Source organism: Phoca vitulina, unplaced genomic scaffold (assembly GCF_004348235.1).
Source record: "Phoca vitulina isolate PV1807 unplaced genomic scaffold, GSC_HSeal_1.0 scaffold24, whole genome shotgun sequence".
Lineage (NCBI taxonomy): Eukaryota > Metazoa > Chordata > Mammalia > Carnivora > Phocidae > Phoca > Phoca vitulina.
The window spans coordinates 18,720,537-18,747,576 of NW_022589727.1; the positions used below are offsets into that span (position 1 = coordinate 18,720,537).

Below are 27,040 nucleotides of genomic sequence, written 5' to 3' on the forward strand. Positions count from 1 at the left end.
CACCTCCATAGGTCTGCTTTTTAACAGCATTATTAATTCTAATTACAGTAAAATGTAAAGAGTGGCTGAGATACTGACTTCCAGCATGATGGAATGAGGAGGTTGACAAATCCTCCTCCCAGAAAGTAACTGGAAAGCTGGAAAAAGATTGTCAAAAATATCCATTTCAGCTCTCTAAAAATTGACCAAAGGCATACAACAAACTGAGAAAGCAAGCACTTGTTCATGAAAACTGCAGAACTCTGGGTAGGAGCAACGCGAGACTGTGGCGGTCTTCCCTAAGGTCGCTCTCATTCCCTCCTCTTCGGCTCTGTCGTTGTGATATCTCAACCAGAGCAGGGCAGGCTGTGAAACCCAGCAGCCTTGCTGCCACTTCCAGAATACTCTATTTGGAGTATTTTTAGTTAAAACGGCCATGTCAGTGGTAAATCGGTAAGAAGAGCCAATAACTCCACTATCTTGAGTTTCCAGTCCTCTTTGGGGCAAGCAATGGACCAGTGGTCTAGCTGAGCACTTAATAGGTAGTTCGGGGAGGTGAGACAGCAAGCAGGGGCTTGATAGCTCTCCATGTGTCCCAGATTGACCGTAGTCTGTGTGCACGAGCGGCAGAGATGGCGTGTGCCCAAAACACCCACATGTCCCTGGCCAGCAGAGCCTGCATGCACACACAGGAGATGGGAGAGAGCCAGCAAAAGCTGGGGCAGGCATGAAAAACTTCAGCCTGAAGTTTGAGTGTGCTCCCCAGCCCACACACAGAAGCAGAGAGAAGAAGCCTTTCTGGCTGAAGGTGTTTGAACAAAACCTCTGACTAGGCTTTGCTAGAACACCAAGCTATGCAGAGATGGGGATGACTTCTAGAGAGCCAGAAAAAGCTTAAAAATAAAAAGTAGAAAAAAAAACCTGAGTAAAGGACATCAGCAACTGTACCTTATATGGGAGACTAATTTCATAGACTTAGTCCAGGCAAATTACTAAACAAGCAAAACAGCAATACCAACAACAGTGCTCTGGGAAAAGTCAGAATCCAAAGTTGCTATGCTATATTATCTAAAATGTCCAATATTCAACAACAAAAAAGGTAGGGGCATCCAAAGAATCCAGAAAGCATGATCCATACACAGGAAAAAAGCAGTTAATAGGAGCTATGTCTGAGTGTCCTCCAATGTAGGACTTAGTGGAAGAAGACTGCAAAGCAGCTATTTAAATACGCTTAGAGATCTAAAGGAAACCAGGTTTAAAGAATTAAAAACTCAATGAATACAGAATCTCAATAAAGAGATAGAGATGATTAAAAAAAAAGAGACCCAAGTGGAAATTCTGTAATTGGAAAATACAATGACCGAAATGAAATGAAATGAAAAATTCCCTAGAAGTACTCAACAACAGATTTAAATGGCAGAAGGAAAAATAAGTGAACTGGAAGGTGGAACAAAAGCAAGTATTCAATCTAAAGAGCAAAGATTTTTTAATAACTGAAGAATTATGAACAGAGGCTGAGACCTGTGAGACAACATCAGGCATATCAACATATGTGTTATGAGAGTTCCAGAGGAAGAGGAAAGTGGTGTAGAAAAAAAAAACAATCAATGGATGACTTATCAAAAACAATGGAAACCAGAAGGCAATAGGATAACATATCCAACATGCTGAAAGAAAAATCTGTCAACCAGGAAGTCTACATACAGCAAAACTGTCTTTCAAATGTGAAGGAGAAATAAAGACATTCCCAGATAAAGACTAAGAGATTTATTGCAAGCCTCTATATCAATCATTATATTACATGTGAATAGACTAAATATCCCACTCAAAAAGCAAAGATTGTCAGACTGGATAAAAAAGCAAGATGCACCTATATGCTGTCTACAAAGGACACACCTTAGATACAAAGACATAAATAGGATGAACGTAAAAGGATGGAAAAATGTCACCATGCAAACAGTAGCTTATTAGCAAGCTAGCTAGAGTGACTATATTAAAATCAGACAGGGGCGCCTGGATGGCTCAGACAGTTAAGTGTCTGCCTTCAGCTCAGGTCATGATCCCAGGGTCCTGGGATCAAGCCCCACTTTGGGCTCCCTGCTGAGCAGGGAGCCTGCTTCTCCCTCTCCCTCTGCCTGCCACTCCCCCTGCTTGTACTCTCTCTCTCTCTCTCCCTCTCTGTCAAATAAATAAAATCTTAAAAAAATAAAATCAGACAAAATAGACTTTATGACAGGAAATATTACTAGGGAAAAACAAAGACATTTGTTAATGATAAAAGGATTGATACACTAGAAAGATATGACAGTTATAAATGTATATGCACCTAACAACAGTACCCCAAAATGTATGAAGCAAAAAGTGACAGAATAGAAAGGAGAAATAAATTATTCAACAATAATAGAGATGCCAATCCTACACTCTCAAAGTTGATAGAACAACTAGGTGGAAAAACAAGGATATAAAAGGTATAGATGACTTGAACAATACTATCAACCAACTTATCATAACGGACATATGATACTCCACCCACTGACTGCAGAAAACACATTCTTCTCAAATACACATGAAACATTCTTCAGGATAGATGTTGTGCTGGGTCACAAAACAAGTCTCAGTAAATTTAAAAAGATTGAAATCATGTAAACTATGTTCTTTGGTCACAGAATTATATTAGAAATCTACAACAGAAAAAAAGTCTAGAAAAAAAACCCATTTATTTGGAAATTAAATAACATACCTCTAAATAGTGCATGGGGCAAAGAAGACATCACAAGGGAAAATAAAAGTATTTTGAACCAAATGAAAACAAAACCACACAATATGTCTGAATTTATGGGATGCAGTTAAAGTAGTGCTCAGAGGGAAATTTATAGCTATAAACACCCATATCAGAAAAAAGAAAGGTCTCAAATCATAATCTGAGCTTCTACCTTAAACTAGAGAAAGAGCAAATTAAATCCATAGTAAGCAGAAGGAAGGATATGATAAACTTTAAAGTGGAAATTAATGAAATTCAAAACAAAAATAATAAGGAAAATCATTGTTGGTTCCCTGAAAACACCAACAAAATTGACAAACCTCTAGCCAGAATGACTAAGAAAATAAGAAAGAAGACACAGCTTATCAAAATTAGAAATGAAATGAAGGACATCACTATTGATTCTATAGAAACTAAGAGGATTATATATTATGAATAACTTTCTTCATTTATATTATGCCAGCAAATTAGACAATTTAGAGGAAGTGGACAAAGTCCCAGAAAGGTACAAATTAGGAAAATTGAAGAATAAATAGAAAATCTGAATAAACTTCTCTAACAAGTAAATAAATATAAGTAGTAATTAAAAATCTTTTCACAAAGAAAAACTCAGGCTCAATGGGCTTTACTGATGAATTCTGTCAAATACTTTTATTTTTATTTTATTTTATTTTTTAATTTTTATCTGTTTTTTTTTTTTTTTTTAATATTTTATTTATTTGTTTGCCAGAGAGAGAGGGAGAGCAAGAGAGAGCACAAGTGGGGGAATGACAGGCAGAGGGAGAAGCAGACTCCCTGTTGATCAGGGAGACCCATGTGGGACTCAGTCCCTGGACCCTGGGATCGTGACCTGAGCCGAAGGCAGACACTTAACCAACTGAGCCACCCAGGAGTCCCTCTATCAAATATTTTTAAATGAAATATTTTTTCTTTACAAATCTTTTAGAAAGCAGAGGAAAGGGAATAACACCCAATTTATTCTATAAGGTGAGTTACCTGGATACTAAAGCCAGACAAAAGAAAATCATAAGAAACCTACAGATCAATATTTTTCATGAACACAGATCTTTAGCAAAATAGTAGCAAACCAAATATGGCAGCATATAAAAAGAATTTTATAGCATGATCAAGTGATATTTATCAGGAATACAAAGTTGGTTTAACAAATGAAAATTAATATAATACATTATATTTATAGAATAAAGAGCAAAAAATGCAGCCATGTCAATAGGTGCAGAAAAATCATTTGATTAAATCCAATGTCCATTCATGATAAAAATTCTCAACACACTAGTAATAGAAGGGAATCTTCTTAACCTGATACAAGGCATATGTGAAAAACCTATAGTTAACATTATGCCAAATGGTGAAAGACTTTCCCTCTAAGATTGGGAACAACATAAGAATGTTTGTGCTCACCACTTCTATTGGGCGGTGTAGTATGGCCAAAAAAAAAAAAAAAAAAGCATCCAGATCAGAAAGAAAGAAATTAAATTGTCTGGGTGCCTGGGTGGCTCAGTTGGTTAAGCAACTGCCTTCGGCTCAGGTCATGAACCCGGAGTCCTGGGATCGAGTCCCACATCGGGCTCCCGGCTCAGTGGGGAGCCTGCTTCTCCCTCTGACCCTCTCCCCTCTCATGCTGTTTCTCTGTCTCTCTCTTTCTCTCAAATAAATAAATAAATAAAATCTTTATTAAAAAAAGAAATTAAATTGTCTGTATTCACAGATGACATTCTCCTATATGTAGAAAATCCTAAGAAATCTATAAAAACATTAATTGAACTAATAAACAATTTATCAAGGTCTCACGATACAAAATCAATGTACAAAAATCAATTGTAGTTTTATGTATTAGTAACAGTCATGTTCATAAAAATGAAATTAGGAAAACCAGTCCATTCATAATAGCATTACAAAAAATACGTAGGAACTTAACAAAGAGGTTCAGACTGAAAACTGTAAAATCTCTCTAAGAGAAATTTAAGAAGATCTCAATAAATGGAGAGACTCAATGTTGTTAAGATGGAAATTCTTCCTAAGTCGATCCATAGGTTCAACATAATCCCTGTCAGAATCCCAGCAAACGCTTTTGTACGAATTCACAAACTGATCCGAAAGTGTATTTGGAAATTCAATAGCCAAAACAGTTTTGAAAAAGAAGTTGGGGTTGAAAACTCACTATAAAGCTAGAATCATCCAGACATTATGGTGTTGGCATAAGGAGAGGCATTTATGGTCTGTTGACTTTCAAGATAGGTGCCAAGGCAATTGAACAGGGAAAGGATTTTCTTTACAACACATGGTGCTGGAACAATCAAATATCTATAAGCCAAAAAAAAAAGGCTTAGCCCCTCATCTCACATCACCAACTCAATATGGATTGTGAACCTAAATGTAGGCACTAAAACTAGAAGACTCTTAGAAGAAAACATGAGAAGAAATCTGACTGACCTTGGTTTAAGCAAAGAGTTCTTAGATATGACACCAAAAGCATAAGCCATAAAGTAATTGATAAATTAGACTTCATTTAAATTAAAATATTTTGCAATTCAAATTAATGGTCAAAAGACACTGTTAAGAAAGTGAAAAGCCACAGCCTAGGAGAAAAGATTTGCAGATTATATATCTGATTAAGGACTTGTTTCTAAAATGTCTTAAGAATTCTTACACTTTAATGAGACTACATACAACCCAATTAAAAAATGGTCAGGGACACCTGGGTGGCGCATTTGGTTAGGCATCCGACTCTTGGTTTCAGCTCAGGTTGTGATCTCAGGGTCATGAGATCAAGCCCCTCATCAGACGCCCTGCTCATCTTGGAGTCTGCTTAAGACTCTGTCCCCCTGCACATACCCTACCTTCCTGGCATCTGGCCCAATAAACATTAGTGGCTAAAAAAAACCCAAAAACTCTGTCCCCCTCTCCCTCTGCCCCTCTTCCCTGCACTCTCTCTCTCTCTCAAATAAATAAATAAATCTTTTTTAAAAAATAAAAAACAAAAAATGGTCAGAAGATGTGTATACATATATATGTATATAATGGAATATTACTCAGCCATAGAAAAGAATGATGCCACTTGCAACAACGTGGATGGAGCTAGAGAGTATAATAAAAAGAGGAAGACAGAGACAATATGATTTCACACATATATGAAATGTAAGAAAGAAAACAAATGAGGAAAGGGGAAAATAGAGAGGCAAACCAAGAAACAGACTCTTAACTATAGAGAACAAACTGATGGTTACTAGGGGTGAGCTGAGAGGGGGATGTGTGAACTAGGTGATGGGGATTAAGGAGGGCACTTGTGATGAGCACCAGATGATTTATGCAAGTGTTGAATCATTATATTGTACACCTGAAACTAATATTACACTGTACGGTAGGTAACTAATTGGAATCTAAATAAAAGCTTAAATTTTAAAAAAGGAAAAAAGATGTGAATAGACATTTTCACCAAAGGAGATATATGAATGGTTCATAAAGTCCATTAAAAGGAACTCAATGTCATTAGTCATTAGGAAAATGCAGATTAAAACCATGATGAGATACCACTACACACTCACTAGGATGGCTATAATAAAAAAATACAGATGATATCAAGTGCTGATGAGGATGTGGGGAAACTGGGACCCTCACAAATTACTGGTAGGAATGTAAAATGGTTTAGCCACTTTAGAAAACTGTCTTGATAGTTTCTTACAATGTTAAACATAAACTGACTATACAACCCAGCAATTCTGTTCCTAGAAATCTACCCAAGAGAAATGAAAACAAAAAGACTTTAACATGAACACTCAGAGTAGCATTCTTCATAGTGGCCCCAAACTGCACACAATCTAAATGTCTATCAGCTGGTGAACGTGTAAATGAGATGTGCCGTGCCCATACAATGGGATACTATTTGGTAATAAAGAGGGATGGGCTACTAATACATTGCTATGCCACGGATGAATCTCAAAAACATCATGCTTGGTGAAATAAGCCGGTTGCAAAATAATACATATAGTATGATGCCATTTCTGTGAAATTTCCAAAAAAGGCAAATTTAGAGAGACAGAAAGCGTAGTGATGGTTTCTTGGAGCAGAGACTGATTAAAATAGGCTCAAGGAAGTTTTTTTTAGGTAATGGAAATGTTCTAAAACTGGGTCGTAGTGATGGTTGCCCCATCATTTAAATTAATTTCTTAAATGTGTTCATTAAAAATCATTGAATTTTACATTTACAGTGGGTGAATTTTATGGCATGTGAACCATCCCTCAAAGCTACAAAGTGCTCAAAGAATAGTGTTTAAATCTTGTCTTTCAGGACTAGGGAGGATATTTTTCCTATGTGTATGGCTTTGCCTGTTTGGCCACTACTTTCATGAGCCTCCTTTTTATTTATTTTATTTTTTCTTTTCCTCTTAAACTCGGAGGGAGGTTTATAATTTCCTTCTCTGTAGTTGATTCAAAAGTGGAAGGATTTTTAATTGGCTGCTGTGGTTTAATGCTAATCCTCCTTAAATGTGGAAGATTGGATTAGATGAGCCACTAAGGTCTTTTCCAGCCTCAATACATGAAATAGTCTTTCTCTTTTTCTCCCTCCCCTCTTCTCCTTTTTCTTTTCTGTTTGAAAATAAGCTCTGTTATCCTCAGTGGCAGAACATTTACCCATTCTTTGGGCCACCTACACATCAAAATGTGCTGACATTTGAAATACAACATAATTGTACTTAGCAATACAACATTTCCCCATGACGTCATTGTGACTCTACTGAGTGCCAGCATATTCGGAAAATGACTCAGAAGGATGTTCCATTGGCCCCAGAGGAGAATTGGATTCTGTGGAAAAACTCAAAGATACTCAGAAAGGGACGTCATTCAGAAGGGGCTAAGGGTACCTTCTTCCTTGCTCCAGATGGATCCATTCTCTGGTATTTTCCTGGGAGTTGTCACATGAACTTCATCACTTCCAAGGCATCCATGCTTCTCTCCAGTCCTTATCTTAGTATCTTCTTTAGGTCTGAGAAAGCTCAGCGTGGGAAAAAAGTGCCTCTGAGTCACTTTATATTGTTACCACTGTTGTTATTGTTTTTTTTTTTTTAATCTGTGAATTTAAGAAACATTCTAAAAAGCTAAAAATAACAGAATATTTAGCAACTTTTTATATTCCTCCCTTCAGTTTGATAAATTCGGGTGTGTGAAATCTAACTTCATCTTCATAAAATCTTGGAATCCCTTCCCACTTGTGAAGCATTGGTACAAGAAAAAGTGAATGAATTTAAGAGGAAAGCATTGAAATGTGTACACATATAAGGAAGATGTGGTATGCTAATGGGTTTTTCTAGCAGATTTAAGTTCTCGTGTGAGAATTTTTTCTTGATCAAATAGTGCCTTGTCTCATCCTTGTTAACTTCAAACTGACTGGTGTTGTCAGCATCCATCGGGAAGAAGCAGTTGAGGCCAGTGTGAGTTTATGTTGAGGATGAGCCAGGAGAGGACAGGCATTCCCAGACAGCAGCTCTGGCCCTCTAGGGTCCTTAGAATCAGTGTTTGCTCCCCATTTCAAAGCTGCCTCCATAAGAATGCTTATTTTCCTTTAAGCTAATGCCATAGTTGCTGCCGCCATCTTGTCCTGAGTCAGTGGTAGACCAGCAAGCCAAGTCTTACTTAGTCTGTTCTCCTTATGGCCCTGGGAAAGATTTTTCTATAGCTTACCTAGGATGTGTCTCTTGATTTGGTTTAGTTTTTTTTTTTTTTTTTTAAAGATTTTATTTATTTATTTGAGACAGAGAGAATGAGAGAGAGAGAGAGAGAGCACATGAGAGGGGTGAGGGTCATAGGGAGAAGCAGGCTCCCTGCCGAGCAGGGAGCCCGATGCGGGACTCGATCCAGGGACTCCAGGATCATGACCTGAGCCGAAGGCAGTCGCTTAACCAACTGAGCCACCCAGGCGCCCGATTTGGTTTAGTTTTTTGATTGATAGAGTCTCAGCTTTCATGTGCATGGGCTGGGATGAGGGCAGCCCTCACTCTGAGGGCCATGCAGAGTGGGGTCAGCACCAGAGAATAACATGCGCCTCCTTACCTGTTGCATCCTAGGTGCCTTGCTTGCCTCCCCCGGTCCCGTTCCCTGACACTGTCATGATTTACTGCCTGCCTGAAACAGCTATTAATTCCATGGGATTTTAAGTTACACTAGATTCTTAGAGTTTGGGTGGTATTGTTTTTTAAGATTTTATTTTTAAGCAGTCTCTACACCTAACATGGGGCTCGAACCCACAACCCTGAGATTAAGAGTCACATGCTCCACCAACGGAGCCAGCCAGGTGCTCCTAAATGGAAAACTTTTTTTTTTTTTTTTTTAAAGTAATCTCCACACCCAACGTCAGACTCGAACTCAGAGAACCCTGAGATCAGATCAAGAATTGCATTCTCTACTGACTGAGCCAGCCACGTGCCCCCCTGGGCGGTATGAAGAGTGCCTTATATCAAAGTGCATGGTCTCTCTTTGAATGGCCTTCTCAGAAATGTCAGTCAGTCAACATTGATTAGGGAAACTTTTGGAGTCTGGGGTGGTAGAAGTGCATTAGTGTATGTGTAGTGCTTGCCAAAGGCATCTTATAATCCAGAGGAGGAGGTAAGAGTGACAAGGGTGAGACTATTAGAGGACATTGCTGAGCAGGGTGGTATGACTTCAGGAGCTGGGAAAAGGGAACCTGTGAGTGGGCTGATGCAGTGGAGAGACCGAACTGGCCCCTGCAAGCCCGTCTTGCCTGGGAGAAGGGAAGATGGAAGGATGGCCTTCCAGGTTAAGTGGCAGGGGCTCTGAGGTGGGATGTGCAGTTGGGGAACCGTGAGGAAATAAATTTGACCAGAGGAGGAGAAGAGTGTGAAGGTGTGAGGGGGAAATTCTGGGCCCAGAAGAGACAGATGAGGAAGCCCTAAAAGCCATGCCCCCAGAGACCACTGTGAACTTCTGAATGAGACCGGCTAATGGCAAATCGCGTTGGAAATGAGTTCCAAGCATTTAGAAGGGAGGCGAATCAAGGTAGTGAATGATGGCAGTAAGGGTGAAAGGTCAACTTGACTGATCGTCTGAAGCAAAATAAATTGTAATTATTTAATCTATCATATAAGTGTTGTGTGATGTGTAATTAGTTAGATAACAAAGGAATTAGATACCAAATTAGATAACAAAGACTCAGATCTGTTAAAGCATTAAGGTATGTGTGACAATTGTCTGGGTCTAGGGAAGATCACAAATGGCTCCAAGGTTTGTGGCTCGGGACATGAGAAATCCATGGCATCACAGACAGAAATGGGGGGGCGGGTTATGAAAGAACAATGTTGGGGAGGAAAGCTGGTGAAATATGTTTTAGATGTGTACGGTGAGAAAATATCTAAATGGAGCTGTTTCGTGTTGGAAACATGGGGTGAAACGCAGGGGAGAACTCAGGGCTTCACGTGTCTGTTTGGGCTTCACTTAGAGCAGTGGAGTTGGCATCAAGAGCATAAAGAAGTAGATGAGCTCACTGAGGGAGTGAGAGGGTTTGGGCGGAGCAGAGCGAAGGGCTAGGGCTTCACTTGGGAGACACTTAGATGCCAGAGATCAATAATGTGCAGGAGAGAGAAGTGATAGCTGAGGGGAGCCCCAAAAGCTCCGTGTGGGGAAGTCTAAGGAAGAGTTGAAAGGAGTAAAACAAAATGCTACCAAGAGGTCAGAAAGATCCAGATTGAGAAAAGACTAGAGCAAGGACTTCGCTAGCCTTGGGGGAAACAGCTTTAGTAGAAGGGCAAGGTGGGAGGGGGTGGAAGATGGATCATAAATATCCAAGAATACACAAGACACAGGAAGGAGATTGTGACTGGTGGTGGGCAGGGGGATAGCCAGATCTAGTGAAAATAACTTCTTTTCTGGGGAAAGAAGGAATTGGGCATGCTTGAAACTAGAAAAGAAGACACCATATACAGAGATTCGGAGATGCTGAAAAATGAGGGAAGTTGGGAGAACAGGCTTTAGTGGGAGATGGAAGGGGTATGGAGGCTAGCTTTAGAGAAAACAGCCTTTTTCCTGAGCCTCAGTAGAAGGGGGGGTGATAGATGGGAATGATGTTTTCCCAGGAGACGTGTGTAGGGGACTGGGATTTCAGGGGAACAAGGAAAGAGCACTCACTGTTTGGCTTTGATCAGATAGCTCAGAAATATTATGACTCAAGTGAGTTCTGACAGTGTTGATGTATCTAATATTTAAAACTAAATGCTGATGACATGTACACTCAACTGTAGGATTATATATAATGATGATGTGCTAGGAGCCAGATCATTGATTATCAGTGCCTACTTAATTAAGCATTTACCGGATTTTAAAAGTCCTTAATAGAACCCATTCAAAATAAAGTAGGAAACCACTCAGCAATCGGATCTTCCATCCCTATCACCAAAGTCTGCCTTCTCTCATGGAAGATTATGTGTAAATGCTACTGGTGGTTAATTGGAATGTTTGTCCCTGTTTTTATTTAGAGTTTGGATAGTCAAAATCCATGCTTATACAATGGGGTTTCCTTTCCCATTGCTGCTTAGGAAGATGCTTCTCTCACAGTCCGGGTAGAGGATGGGGAAACCTTCCTAGACATGGTCCTATGTGAGTCTTCAAACCTGGAGTGTGTGGTGGGCGCAGAAGTGGGGCAGGCAGACAAAAGATCAAGGAAGAATAGATTGCAAAATTAGAAAATTCTAAAACTGGACTCAGTGTTTCAAGATAAAAGCAGAATATATGAGATAATGTATGTGAAGGTAGCTGGAGGGTGACAATGTGCTAGGCAAACACAGAGCATTATTACGTAGAGTTATATCAACCTGGACCAAGACTTCATTTTGACCTAGCTTTGAGTCCCAGGTCTGCCACTTTCTAGATGTGTGCTTCATTTTCTCATCTGTAAACAAATATAATAATAATGTATGCTATACTGAGAGGAGCGAATAATATTGACACAGCCCTAGAAGAGTGAAGGCCGGCCGTGGGCAGGTCCTCCCTGGCCCTGTCAACTACTAGTTTAATTCTCTCACCAAATTAACCAGGGATTTCTGGAGTCTGAAGTTGTCGTTCATATTCTGTAGTTCTAGGTAAGTGAATTTAGCTGTGGGCAGCCTACTCTAGACACTACTGGACATTCAGCATGCATGAGAACAAGGCCTCTCACACATATTAAATCAGATATTGTCTAACAAGAGAAGCAGTTGATGCACCATTCACAATGTTTTTAAACCTATATAAAGAGTCATTGATTCAGAACAATTGCTAGGCCTGTGAAAATGTGTGTTTGTTGGTTTCCATGGAGCCCACCCTGCTGGCTGTTGGGTGATGGTGCCTTAATTACACGCTGGGATTGCCAGGGAGCCTTCACAGTTCTCTCTATGACAACACCTCCTTGTGTAGTAACTCGACCACCATCCTCAACTGTGTTTCCCACGTAGGAGTCACTCTTAAAAGAGGGGAGAAGATTCTGCTGGTAAGTTTCAGCCTCCCATTGATTTATCCTTATGAAGATCTCTTAAGTGGATAAGAAGTTTTCTGAGTTTTGACTGCCTATCTTTCGGGCTGTTTTGCCAGATCTTGGGAGTGTGGCCTAATGTCTTTCTTTTTTCAATGACATGTTGACATTTCTCTTGATTAAGATAAAGGAGTCTTGGCTATGTCAGTTTACTAGGTAAAATTAAGCCTGTTTTACGGTGAACTTGTAAACTTGTAAAAAGCATTGTCAACAGATGCTGTTAGGGTTCGATGTTCGCAATTTTACTTATTTATTTGTCTATTTATTTTTTAAAGATTTTATTTATTTATTTGACAGAGACACAGAGAAAGAAAGAACACAAGCAGGGGGAGTGGGAGAGGGAGAAGAAGGCTTCCCGCAGAGCAGGGAGCCCAATGCGGGGCTCGATGAGGGGCTCGATGTGGGGCTCAATCCCCTGGGATCATGACATGAGCTGAAGGCAGAGGCTTAACGACTGAGTCACTCAGGTGCCCCTGATGTTCGGAATTTTAAAATGTCTCCAAGACCATTGATAAACCTCTTGCTGTTTCTGGTAGAATTTTTTTTTTTTTTTTTTTTTTAAAAGAAGGAAGAGCTTAGTGTCTTTTAAAATGAAATCATACAAATTTTATGTCTTCTAAATAACATAATTTTTTACTCTTCACTTAAATTTTTTAGATGTATTTGTACAGAAGTTTCAAGGCTTGCTTCGAATCATATCTTGAACTTCTGAGGAGGTGACAAGTAAATACATCTTTCAGGTTCAGGAATCAGACTTCTTAGGTTCAGTGTCTGGCATGCACATGTGTACACACACACACACACACACACACACACAGAACAGACTATGGGAAAATCCTGGGAGTAGAGTTACGATGTCCATCACGTTTTGCTCTCACTAGGTCGCCTGTGCTGAACAGAGTGTTAATTCTCTTCCTCCTTCTCCATCCTACCCTGTTGCTACTATTACTCCTCCCCCACTCCAGTTTTATTGAGATATAATTGACATATAACATTGTATTAGCTTAAGGTGCACCACAAAATGATTTGATATTTGTATATATTGTGAAACGATCACTGTAATAAGTTCAGTTAACATCCATCACCTCGAATAGTTACAGCAAAGTAGGGAGGCCTTCATGAATTTGCATGTCATCCTTGGGGGGGCATGCTAATTGTCTCAGTATTGTTCTAATTTTAGTATATATGCTGCCAAAGTGGGCACAATTACTTCCTTGTCTTTATTATCCTCATCATTCTTGTCATCCTCACTGTCTGTTGGGCGTGGAGAGCCCATCACTGTCTTCCCACACTTCCTGCATGGGGAAAGGGAATCAGGAAAGAGGAGCCTCCCCCATGCCCCCTCGGTTCACCATTTGAATTTCTTCCCTCTTCTCAGCCTAAGACTCCACTCCCTCTTCCCATAACCTTGGAAAGTTCACTGGGAGGGATCACTTTCTGTGTAGCTGTTAGTATTCCTTGTGTCCTCCTTCGGTGGTTATTCAGCACCGTAACACATCAGGAATGGTCTGATGAAAATAAATGATTAAACCCAATGGAGCTCTGCTGTAAAGTGACTTTTATGTTGAAAGAGTGTGCTCAAAAATCTAATTACAGCTATGACCTAATTAAATCCTTTTTCTTTTTCACAGTTTAAGCAGCTATGGCAATGAGAATAACTTTTCATGGAAAATTAAAACCTAAAGGCAGTGCCTGATTTCCTTTACAGTGTCTAGCTGGGCAACAAAAACAGCTTGTGGATGTCTTTCCAGGACATCACTGTCGAAGCAACAGGAACTTGAAGTGGCACGTTCGGGAGCTGCCTTGTTATTGTTGAGCTGTATGGAAACAGTCAGCAAAGAAGTTAGTTATCTGGGAATTCTTCGTTTATGAATAAGGTTTTCCCAGAGGGCACATGGGAGGGGAAATACAGTTGTGGATTAAAGAAAAAAAAATTAAATTCCATTTCCCATTGTCAAAACAATTCATAGGGAAGGGAGTGATGCTAGAGGACATTTTGCTATTTTGGATAAGTTTGTTGTTTTCTTGTTTCCAATTATGCACTCCTAATTCTTTTCTGGGCTATTTTTAGTGCCATTGACCATCACAATGTTCTCTGCTGCAAAAGTATGATAACAATTCTGGCTTTCACAACTTCTGCCTGAATGAATTTGCAGCAGTTCATTTACTAAGGAAATACCCCGAATTTCTATAAATTTCCTGGCTCCAAGGCTTATATGTCATTTAAAATAACTAAAAGTGATTTTTGCAACACAAAGGCCAGTTAACTAGGGACGGTTACAAGGCGCCTGTCCAGGATACACTGATGTGTACTTAGTTTGCTCTGGGATAGTACTGCATAAATGAGTGCTGAGCGAATGCTGATCTTGTACACAGCTTTGCAGGTTTGTGCACTCACATCAGATATAGAGAAAGGTGGAATTCTGCAGGTATCTCCTGAGGTACCTCCCACTGCCCCCAATAACGCTCTTGTGATGCATGTACGTCTTTATTGTTTCCTTCTAGAGACCCTCTCTCTGCATCGCTAAAACTAGGTTTCCTAAGGGGTGGCCGAGCCCAGAGTCATCCGCAAAGAGCTTTTCAGACCCTGTCCGTGCCCAAAGCAGAGGGCAGGCTGGGGGCAGAAGTGAGTTGCCTGTGCCACGAGACAATGAGCGGCCATAGTCAGAGCTAATGAAATGAAACCGTTCTTGGGAAGTCCAAAGGAGCGGACGTTCGTTATGGGAAAGCTGAGTTTTGACGCGTGATAGAAAGGAATGACCTGTGGATGTGAAAGACTTTTAGTGATGTTGCTTTTGTTTATATGTGTTTGTCCCACTGTAAGGCCAGGCAGTTAAGTACAAGCAGGTTGTGCCTGTTTGTATGACTCCAGAATAGCCCCCAGCCAGTGAAATATGCAGCAAGGAAGGTTTTTTTTCAGTCAACAACGAATTGCCTGGTACCATATAAACACGACTAGTGTTAGACTGTGTGTGTTAATTGTATTGTTTCTGTGCACTCCTGGGGGGTGTTGGTGGAGGGAGGTTGTGAGGGGAACAGGATCTCCCTGGCGACACCTCCACATCTGTCCTCCTGTCGTGTGACTTCTGGGGGCTGGGGGGCATGCTCCCTGTGCAGCCCCCGAGCCACATCTGTCTCCAAGGAAAGTTCTATCTTGTTTCTTTCCTGCCTCACCTCACGCCGTTCATTATTCCCTAGTTGGGGCTTTGTGTGTTTCCTGCACAATTTTGCAGGTGCACCCCATGTTTGGCCCAGAATGTGGTAGGTGATTAGTCAAGAGTTGATAAATAAAATACCCACCACTTTGCCTCACGTCCATGTCAGGAGAAGAAAAATAAGGGCAAGGATCAGGCTAATTAGAAAAATCATAATAATCCGGTCACTCCGCCCCAGCCAGCCACCTGGGTGTTTAGCGCAGGTGAGCACAAGGGAGGCAGGGCGTATCCTACTCAAGGTTATATCCCCAACACCTGCTGGAGTGCCCTGCTCTCCATAAATATGCCTAAATAATGCGTAAAGGGTCGGTGTGTTCCCAGATGCAAAATTTGAACTGCAAAGAATTTGGTGACTGTGTAAGTGCCTCTTACCTTTTTTAGTGAAAATGGAATTAGGGGCCACTGTTTTCAAGTCTCTGGTTTGTCTTGTACAGTGACTACCCCACCCCCCCAAAAAAGAAACAAGATTTTACTTTTTTTTCACACTGCATTCAATTTATCTTCTTGGAATTAGAACACTTTGGTTTCAAGGATCCAGTCCCCTGTTATTATCTCTGCACTGCCCTCTCTCCCCCCAAAAGGATTTTCACCTGGGAAAACAAAAATTTTTTTTTTTTCAGGTGAGAGTAAGAGGCATTCTCATGACTTTGGGCCCTGCATCTTTACAAATCCTTACCTTACTAATTGTACTGTGAGCATCGTCGACACTACTATCCCAAATTGCTAAATGTTTGTGACGTTTGGCTATGCTGTTCAGAGTTCTTCCCTCTGTGTGCCCTTAAAATGTTAGGATTTGGGAGTTCAGCACGTTGGCAAGAAGGGGTTTGGCGGTTATTTGGTGTCACCTTTCATTGGAGTATACTTTATCAGTTTTGTCTTTTTTTTAAAGATTTTATTTCTTAGAGAGCACGAGCACAGGGGAGGGGGAGGGGCAGAGGGAGAGGGAGAAGCCGACTCCCCACTGAGCAGGGAACCAGACCCAGGGCTCGATCCCAGGACCCTGAGATCATGACCTGAGCTGAAGGCAGACGCTTAACTGACTGAGCCACCCAGGCGCCCCTCAGTTTTGTCTTTCATGGATGGCTAGAACTCTCAAGAAATTAGAAAAGGAGTTCACTCCTTTCTGAGGGAGTGTGTGTCGTCTCGTATCCCCCACAGCTGAGGCCATAGTCCGTGATCAGGAGATACTTCTTCATGAAAGTATTCCCCACCCATCCTGGTATTGGAGTTGAGCTACAGCTTCATGAACCACTCAGATCTCATTAAGTCCTGATGTATCTTCTGTGAAGTCAGTAATGGTTATTCCTCTTTTCCTCAACTTATACTCAGGCTGTTGACTGTTTACAGATTATGTAAGGCCTACCTGGGTTTCCGTACTCACGCTTCTTATGAGGTTTCTCTTTTCCCTGAAAATTTTTTTTCAAGTTGTTCTGTTGGAACATGTTACATTCAGCAAATTTATTCAGCAGAGATTTATAGAGTGATGAGACAGTAGAGAGGAGTGACAGATAGCCCCGCTCTTGGGAGACAGAAAGGCCTGGATCAGAATTGCACTCTAGCGATGTAACCTTGGAAAGATTACATAGCCTCCGTATGTATCAGTTTTCTCATCTGTAAAATGGGCATCATTGTATGACGTCATGGAAATGTTGCAGGGATTGTGTCCAATAATGTGTGTTGAGCATTTTACATCAGCTAGTAGAGTATTGCTTGAAAAGAATGAGCCTTTCTTTCACAGATGGAGAAACGTTTGAAGTGCTGTTTGCATTTTGGGTTCAGCTGCAATTTCAGAGCTGCCGATCTGGGTTGATAGCCTTCGCTTCTGCTTTGCCCCATTTTGCCATTCTAGTATCAAGAGAAATCTAAAATGACCAGATCCAAGTGACACCATAGGTTTCAAAGTGCTTTTTTCAATTTTTCAAAGAACTCAGAGAACCTGAGTTATCATTTTGGAAGTTCTACACAGGTGTTTATTTAAAAAAACGAAGAAGAAAGAAAGAAGTATTGGCCCTAAGGATTGTTGGCTGGGTGTTCAGGAGGGAAATGGCGGCTTTCCGCCTGGACCAGGTTAGCTGCAAGAGAATGGGGCATCGGGACAGAAGTGGCCTCAAATCTGATGTGGAACCCCACGCCCACCAGAACGGCCAAAACTGTAGAGACTGACAACACCGAGTGTGGGCGAGGACGCAGAATAGCATTTCCGGCTTAGAAAACGCTGCAGCTAGACGAGGTGCCGTGCGGGACGGAGCGGTCCCACCGCGGCATGTACGCCAGAGACACGGAGGCCCACGCACACGGGGACGCTTCCTCTCTCTCAGCCACTTGTAATCCATGTATTTTGTCTGTAACCACTGTCTTTTTAAGCTTCTTGAAAATTCTCACTGGAACAAGTCAGGGAATGAATAAGATCCCCCACCCCCTTTACAAAATTTAAGTGAGAGCCTAGAATTTAATCCCCGAGAAATACTTTATAGATGATGTCTTCGTTTCTCATGGAGGGGAGCGCTCAGATGCAGAGAGGGGACCTGGCCTGCCTGAGGTCCCTCGGTGAGTCCGTGACGCCCAGGACTCCCAGGACACCGCTGGCCCGGCCGCCCCACAGACGCGGGCACGAAAGCAGACGCTCACGAGCGCGGCGCGGGCTCGTGCCAAGTCCCAGCAGGCTTACCTCCGGCGTGCTGGGCACACGACGCGCCCGGTCGTCCTTAAGGGATAGGGTTCCCCATGGGATGTTTTTCGGGACCGTGCTAGGAAAAAGGGGTTGCCAGCTATTGTTTTGTTTTTCTCTCGGCTTTCACGGTGGTCACGCCTCACCTCACACTTCGTGCTCCGGTGGCTTTGGGCTCCACCCAGTGGCTTCGAGTTGGCTGACTTGTTGCTACTGTTCCTTCTATGTGGAAAGCCCTTCCCCAGCGTCCTCACTGGCTAATTCTTATCATCTCCATGTGGGGCTTGTTCCCACAATATCCAGAGTATAGCCGTAATCTCGGCACTTAACACGTCCCACTGAAACGATCTGCTTCGTGGCCTCCAGAAGCAGCGAGGCCGCGCCGGGTGCTGGCCGGTCGGGCCGAGGGAGGGGCTCGGGGCGCGCCATTCGGCCTCTGCTTCATTCCGGCAGGAACTCAAAGCCCTTTTTCCTTTTTCACTTCTAATTCGGTAAAAGCTTCTTCTGAAACAGTTAGTCATTGTTTTTTTAACTTTCACATTTTTAAACCCTCCAAAAGAGCAAGGAATAATGTCTTAGCTCGTGCTGCCATTACCAAATACCACAGACTGGGCGGCTGGAGCCACAGATATTTATTCCTCGCGGTTCTGGAGGCTGCACGTCCGGGAGGAAGGTGCCGGCAGGGCTGGTGTCTGGAGGGAGCTCTCCCCTTGGGTTGCAGATGGCTGCCTTCTAGCTGTGTCTTCACATGACAAAGAGAGAGAGAGTAAGCTCTCTGGTCTCTTCTTACAGGGTCACCAAGCCCATCGTGAGGAACCCTTCCCCCCACCATGAGCCCATCTAACCCCAGTTGCCTTCCAAAGGTCCCATCTCCATATACCATCACATTGGACATTAGGGCTTCAACATATGAGTTGGGGGGTGGGGGTGGGGCACAGTTCAGGCCATAGCAGAAGAGCTCACTGACATTTTGCAGAGTGCGCCAAGCTGTAGAGCAAGAGCTGAAAGCCTTCGTGGTTTGTGTAAATCCCTCAAGTGGAGTTGAGCTGTTGGGGTGAATCTTGCACAAGCTTTGTACATTCCTCAGAAGTTCTCACGCTCAGATCTTGCAAAACTGTCGGTGACCAGACCTGGAGAAGGCACAGCCCGTGACGTCATGGCCTCACTTCTCCCAACTGATATTCCTCCAGGAATTGTTGGGATTAAGGAAGGAGGCAGGTGGGGCACCTGGGTGGCTCAGTTGGTTGGGCGACTGCCTTCGGCTCAGGTCATGATCCTGGATCGAGCCCTGCATGTGGCTCAGCAGGGAGTCTGCTTCTCCCTCTGACCCTCCCCCATCTCATGCTCTCTCTCTCTCATTCTCTCAAATAAATAAATAAAATATTAAAAAAAAAAAAAGGAGGCAGGTTTAAAGCAGCAAAAAGGTTTTCATCAAATGGGCACTACATTTCCTTAAACACTGCAAGGAGGTCTGGATGTGTATCTTTTGGCAAATCTATTCCTCCATTATTACTCAGGATAACAATGGCATGAATTGAACTTATATCAAAAGGAGATGAAAAAAATCCTCAGGCCTTGGAGTAAATATAATTATGGTGCTTTTATTTAAAGCTCCTTTGAGCTGCAATTTATTTCATTTCTAAAAATAAACTGCAGAGATTAGATCTCTCCTTTGAGTGAATCAAAACAACTAGAAAATTAAACACCTTAGCCACATGCCCTTCCTTCCCAGAAGCACAGAGCATTGTTTAGCTTGGGAGACTGATAAAACTTTTCAATCAGCAGGACAAAATTTTAAAAATCACTTTGACAGAAACCAATCATTTTAAAAGTAAGTCTGTCAGTAGATGAGTACATTTACTGAATAAAATGAAACAGAAAGTTGAGAAAAAGTACCAGAATAAAGAATCTATTGACTCCCCACCAGGCTGTCTCTGAATTGAGTTTGAAAGTTAGGGTCATCTCAGATTCTCTGTTTGTCTAACAATTGGATGTTCTAAGTATGACAACATTATTTTGCTCTTTATACAGCTTGGCAAAGAAGCAGTCCTTGGCATATTTATAGACTCTTTACTTAAAAAAACATAGTATATGATAGAAAATCAGACAAGTCAGGTATTTTAGGATGAGCTGAAGTGGAATGCCCACAGAGAGAGAGAAAAGGAAGAAGCCCTCCAGAGGTACCAGGAAATACCACATCAGTGTCCATATAATATGGCCACTTGAGAAATGTGAGTCCTGAAGAGAAAAGTCTGCCACCCAGCCTGGGAAAGAGCTGACACCTCTGCACAACTGTGCCAGGAAGCTACAAATCCAAGGGAAAAAATGTCCAAAGGGCCACAGATTTTTGAAGTTACAGCAAAGGACCAGTGTTAGATGGAATGACCAGACACACAGGTCTTTTCAGTACATAGCCTGTGTTGGAAAGTTCACAGTTTTGATACTTAAACTCTACTACCCACTCCTCTTCCCTTCTTGCGTGTAGACAAAGAGAATACATGCACAAGGAATAGTAGGCAAGTAGGTAGTCAAACAAAGTTGAGCTGAAAATGTCAAGAGAGTTGAAATGTTGTTTAGAGACTTAAGGCTTTCTGCTCCCTCTAGGAGGCATGGCTTCCTCCCCATCCTCCATTCCCCTCCCCAACAGATGGAGACAGAGACTCCAGGGAATTTTACTGCCTGGATTCAAGAGAAGAGAGAAACCATTTAGAGTCTGGATTTTGTGTGTAAAGCACTAGAATCCCCCTAACTCGTGTAATGAGCTTCAGTGAACGTACAAGATGAGTAAGTCTTCCCATCTGAGTGAACTTGGATGAGAGTGAAAGGCCAGGAGGCAGAAGAGTTTCCTCCCCCATGGGCAGAGAGAATCATGAGGAAGGACCTAAATGTTGCTTTCACCACCAGCTGCCTTATTAATCCCCATCAGTTGCATCATACTTGAAACTGTCTGAGAGAAAGAGAAAGAGAGTGTGCCTTTGAGAAAGTCCTGTTGCCCCAGGCTGGTGTGTATGTGTGTGTGTGTATATATATATATATATATATATATATATATATATATATATATAATCCTAGACTATGGATCCATATATGATATATATGATCCTAGACTATGATAAAAGAACAAAGGTAATTAAAATTGTAATGATGAGTTAATAAGATTGTCACTAATCAGGAAGATGTTCAGAACAAATCAAATAAAGCCTCCCCACCTCGACTTACCATGACATCCAAGGAGGCTCTAGAAAAACAGTGGTTAGCCAAGCCTGGTTTGAAAACCAGTAGCTTACCATTTCTCTGGGTCTCAGTTTTCTTATCTATATAATAAATGGAAACCTTTTACTTCAGAGTAGAGTGTTGTACATTGTGACAGACCAACATTCAACTGAAACAACTAGGGAGAAAAGCAAATAAATTGCAAAAATAAAATTTTTAAAGAAATCAGAGAGGCACCTGGGTGGCTCAGTCAGTTAAGTGTCTGACTCTTGATCTCAGCTCAGGTCTTGATCTCAGGGTCATGAGTTCAAGCCCTTCATTGGGCTCCACACCAGGTGTGGAGCCTACTTAAAAAAAAGAAAAACAGAGCGGCCGCGGCGACCACAGCGGTAGAAGCAGCAAATTATCTGCGTGCAGCTCCAAACTGGGAAGAAGATGCTAATTAAAGTGAAGACCCTGACCGGAAAGGAGATTGAGATTGACATTGAACCCACAGACAAGGTGGAGCGAATCAAGGAGCGTGTGGAGGAGAAAGAGGGCATCCCCCCACAGCAGCAGCGGCTCATCTACAGTGGAAAACAGATGAATGATGAGAAGACAGCAGCTGATTACAAGATCCTAGGTGGTTCAGTCCTCCACCTCGTGTTGGCTCTGAGAGGAGGAGGTGGTCTTAGGCAGTGATGGATCCTCCCTCCATTTTACCTCCTTACCCTGTCGCTCGTAATGAGGCATCATATATCCTCTCACTCTGTGGGACACCAGAGCCACTGCCCCTTCTCCTGGATGCCAAGTCTTGTTTGGTGGGAGACCGTGAGGATGCCAGGATGCAGGGTTCCTGGCCCAAAGGGCCCTTGCTGCCTGTTGGGTTTTAGTTTGCAGTCCTGTGTGCTTCCCTCTCTTATGGCCACGTCCCTAGTTGTCAATAAAATATTTCCTGACCTCCTGGAAAAAAAAAAAAAAAAAGAAAAACAAATCAGAGACCAGTGAAAGCAATGAGAACAACATAAATAAATTTCCAGAGAAGGAAGGACCCTTCCTAGGTATACTGAGTAACACAAGGTCTTTTCTTCAAGGCGGTTGAGGGGGAGGGGAAGAACTTGCTGATTTTGGGTGGGGACTAAGGATCTGGCTTGGTCCAAGAAGAGCAGACTGGACACAGTTTGCAGGATTAGTGAGACATAAAGGGGAAAAAAGAATGGAGAGAACAGAAGAAAGTGTGAGAGACACAGGGGAAATTGTAAAAAAAATCCAATGTATGTGTAACTGCAGTTCTAAAAGAGAGAGATTGGGCAGACACAGTATTTGAAGGGATAATGCCTGAAAAGTTTCCATAACTGCCGAAAGATATCAATTGCAGCTCAAAGAAGCTCACCAAACCCCAAACAAAAAATACAAAGAAAACCATACTTAGGCATATCCTAGTCAAACTGTTGAAAACCAGAGATGAAGGGAAAATCTTATAATAACCAGAGAAAAAAGACATTACCTTAAAATAAGCAAGTAACTGACATTTCCCCTGTTACTAGGAATGCCAACAGACAATGGAATAACATCTTTGAAGTGCTGAAATTTAGGGGAGAGACGAGGGAATCTCAACAGTCTTATTCCTCTATTCCTGTTAAAGAACTGATCACCAACCTGTTCAAAATTACTATGAGTATATTTGGGGATTTACTGTGTGGAGTTTTTTAGACCCTTACTAAATGTATGTGCTTATTTGATCTCCAGATCTTTCCTAAAATCGCATGTATGTATGTATTTTTAAGTAATGTCTATGCCCAGCGTGGGGCTGCACTCACAACCCTGAGATCAAGAGCCACATGCTTGGGGTGCCTGGGTGACTCAGTTAAGCGTCTGCCTTCTGCTCAGGTCGTGATCTCAGGGTCCTGGGATTGAGCCCCGAGTCATGGTCTCTGCTTAGCAGGGAGTCTGCTTCTCCCTCCCCCCAAATAAATAAATAAATAAATCAATAAAATCTTTAAAAAAAAAAAGTTGCGTGCTTTACCAACTGAGCCAGCCAGGCGCCCCATAAAATCACATTTAAAACTCACTGTAAATCAAGGAAAGTAGTACATAATTTGGATAGATAGACCATGTTCTAAAGTAAAATATAAATATTTGAAGGTAGAATAAATAAAAGATTCTATAAAAAGGAAACCACAATAAAATGGTCTGATACATGTTTAGTGTCAGTTAAGGTGCTGGAAGGAATAGCGATTTAGAATTCCCTGCTACTTGAAATGTGGCCTTGACACCAAAAGCACAAGCCACAAAAGAAAAAACTGATAAACGGGACTTCATCAGAATTACAAACTTTGTTGCAAAGTACGCCATCAAGAAAATGAAAAGACAACCCACAGCAAATTATATATCTGATAAGGGACTTGTATCTAGAATATAGAAAGAACTCTTATCAGTCAATAGTAAAGAGAGATAACTCAATTTAAAAGGGGACAAAGGATCCGAATAGACAGTTCTTTAGAGAAGACACACAAATGGCCAATAGCCCCATGAAAAGATACCCAAGATCAGTAGCCACCAGGGAAATGCAAACCAAAATCACAATGAGATACCACTTCACACCCACTAGGATGGCTGTAAAAAAAAGACAAGGTCAAGCATGTGAAGAAATTGGAATCCCCACACTCTGCTGGTGGTAATGTAAAATGGTGCAATAAATGATAGTTACAGAGATGATGGTGATAATGGTGATGGGGATGATGATGTCTTACCAGGTTCTGGCCTATTCATCGATGTTACAAAGTGGTTCTATGAATTTTGGCAGTTTTGTGGACACTTTTACTCAACCTAATGATACGTCAATAACCAGGGATTCAACGATACCTTCCTATGAAAATTACTAGGGAATTCTTTTTTTTTTTTTTAAGATTTTATTATTTGAGAGAGAGAAAGAGAGAGGATGAGCGGTGGGGGGTGGGAGGGGCGAGGGGCAGAGGGAGAAGCAGGCTCCCCGCTGAACAGTTAGCCCAGACGGATGGACGTGGGGCTTGATCCCAGAACCCCCAGACCATCACCTGAGCCGAAGGCAGACGCTTAACCGACTGAGCCACCAGGCGCCCAATGTGACTGATATTGGACAGGACTTTAGTTTTTGTCTTTTGGGTGTTTTGAGAGGAGACTGATGTGCGGCCAGGGTTGAGAGCAGCTGAGTCAGGTCGACGTGCCCAGGGTTCAGCAGGACTACCGCTGAGGGCTAGCTACCCCTGAGGTGGAACGGGAGGATCGGCACAGGAGTCAGACCTGGGTAGTTAGTCCCAGCTCGTCCCTCGTGGTGACTCTGTGCTTTGAGCAACCTCACCTCTAGGAGCTTCAGTTTCTTCACCTGTAAAATGGGGCTAAGCACCCTCCTGTGCAGGGATGTTGGGAGGAGCACATGAGCTCATACATGTAACACTACAGAGCGGACGTCTGGCACATTTTTGGTCCTCTTTAAATTGTGGTCACGTTCTTCCCTTACCTTCTCTGAACGAGATAGTCATGTCATGTCTTTCCTAACTCAGCTCTTCTTCTATAAAATGTAGGAGTTTGTTAACAGTCACCCAGGGGTTTTCTAGGTTTAAAATTTATCCTTCCTTCCCATACCCTTCATCTCCTTTTATCCCTCATCTATGTTCTTGATCCCATTGTGCTTATGGGAAACATTGTTCTTCTGATACCTGACAGAGTGAAGACTCATTGTACACTTGAATGAGGTGATACCAAACCATGAATAGCCACGCCCAGTTTAGCTTGAGTTGTCTATCATTAATAATTACACTGATCATTATAATAAATCAGAGGATTGATAATAAGGGTTAAATTGAATGTTTTTAAATTGCCAAATAGAGTTCTCAGCCTTAGCTGTGGTTGGTGTCTGGTGGATTTGGAATAGTTCCTTGGGTCTTGGGTGAAAAAGAGATAATCTGCTCTTGGTTTATAAATTTTTATGGTTTTACTCTTTACCCTAAAAAGGCCTATTAGTAACATTCATAGGTGAGTCTACAACACAGATGGACTCCAGGACAATCTGACATATACCTCCTGCTCCGTGGCCTGGAAAGGAGTTACAGCCTCCCCTTCCTTGGAAATGTGGCCACGCCAAGCCGTCCATACCAGCTGGACAGAGTAGTTCTTGAGACGGTGCTGGAGTTGGAAGGTGTAGAGCAGAACTCCTCACGTTTGAATATGAAAGCGCATCACCTGGCTGTCTGTTCAAACGTAGATGTTGTTCAGTAGGTCTGGGGTGGGGCCTGATACTCTGCATTTCCTACAGGCTCCCACGTGGTGTTAATGGCAAGGACATGCAAGACATCTCTTCTTCTGTCTGTGCAGCACTTTCCCTCCTTCCTCCAGGGAAATGTGCCTTCCTTCATTCCAACCATGAAGTTCAAGGTTGAACTTCCACATTTTTATATTACTCTACCCCCCCACCCCCCCACCCCCCCACCCCCACCCCGGGCATGGTCAGTTGGTCCAGGAGACAATCAGAATCTTTCCTGACATGTTTGGACTTGAATCCAGAGTGAGCCAGTCGCGAATCCTCCCTGCGGAGCTCTTTCTAGCCTCCTGGAGGTAATTGGGGAAAGAAGCAGAGATAAGCAGAGTGTTTCTGTTGTTCTCCAGTCTGGCTTCCAACTGCCCCTCATGTATGAAAAGGGATTTAAAAATAAACAAGACTGTGACTTGCCAACTCCAATGAAGTGCATCGGCCACTTACTGTGTGTGGGTCTCTGTTGAACATACAGAGAGGAACATAACACGCCCTGGTGGGGGAGACCACACATTTCCATAGTTTGGCGCGTGCAGGGCCAAGGGGTATGGAAGCCACTGGAAGAGGTGCCTGATCCACCCAGATGTGTGGATGGGGTGGGGGGGATCAGGTTCATAAAAGTTTTTTAGGGGCACCTGGGTGGCTCAGTGGTTAAGCATCTAACTCTTGGTTTTGGCTAAGGTCATGATCTCAGGGTCCTGGAATCGAGCCCCTTGTCAGCTCTGTGCTCAGCGGGTAGTCTGCTTGAGGATTCTCTCTCCCTCTCTCTCCCCCCCCCCATGCTCTTGTGCTCTCTCCCTCTCTCTAAAATAAATAAATCTTTTATTTTTTTTTAAAGCTGTAAAAGTTTTCTAGGACTGGATTTTCAAAAAGTGAGCAGGAATTGTGTGGGGAGGCCAATTATGTGAAGTTGTTCCAGGCAGAGGGTCTTTGCTGAGCAAACATGAAGGTATGAAACCGTGTTAGAAACACTACAGTGAGTTTAAGTGGGAGGTACGGGCGGTCCCTGAGGCAGTGACAGTGCAAGGCCTTTTCTCTGTGCTACATTCGGTCCCTTTCTTCTTAAGTCGCATGTGTTTAAACACTAACAAAGCAATCACAAACAACAAGCCGGACTCTCTGATCCCCGCTAAATGCATGATTGTCTGGCAGGTTCCCACCAACCACCACTCCCCTTTCTCTTTGGACAAACAGAAAATTTGTCTTAGGATCGGAATGCATGTTTAAAAAACAAGCCTGATCTGCTTTAAATACCAAAATCTGCTTCAATAACAGAGGTTGTGACATCCGCTGACAAAGCCAGGAAGTTCAAAGGCCCATTGGCCGGCACGATGTATTGAGCTCTGCTGTTGTTGGCATCCCTCAGCCCGCGGCTGGTCCTGGTGTTTGTTGCTCAGATCTG

The 27,040-nt window shown here is 42.3% G+C and overlaps 2 protein-coding genes and 1 non-coding gene across 5 annotated transcripts in view; 2 read left to right on the plus strand and 1 right to left on the minus strand.

Annotated features, from left to right (window-relative positions):
* TMEM241 (transmembrane protein 241) overlaps positions 1-27,040 on the plus strand; it is a 111,096-nt gene that overhangs the window by 71,740 nt on the left and 12,316 nt on the right. The gene's annotated exons all lie outside the window — the stretch shown is intronic.
* Positions 13,373-13,476, minus strand: LOC116642888. Its single transcript, XR_004301418.1, has one exon. It is a non-coding gene; the product is annotated as a U6 spliceosomal RNA (small nuclear RNA).
* LOC116642715 (NEDD8) lies at positions 21,741-22,337 on the plus strand. The gene has a single exon (XM_032421198.1). The coding sequence runs from the start codon at positions 21,804-21,806 to the stop codon at positions 22,047-22,049; it is 246 nt and encodes an 81-aa protein (XP_032277089.1). The 5' UTR covers positions 21,741-21,803; the 3' UTR covers positions 22,050-22,337.

What these genes read in the sequence shown, in the direction of transcription:
- LOC116642715 (XM_032421198.1), top strand. Translation starts at nt 21,804, where the DNA reads ATGCTAATTAAAGTGAAGACCCTGACCGGAAAGGAGATTGAGATTGAC.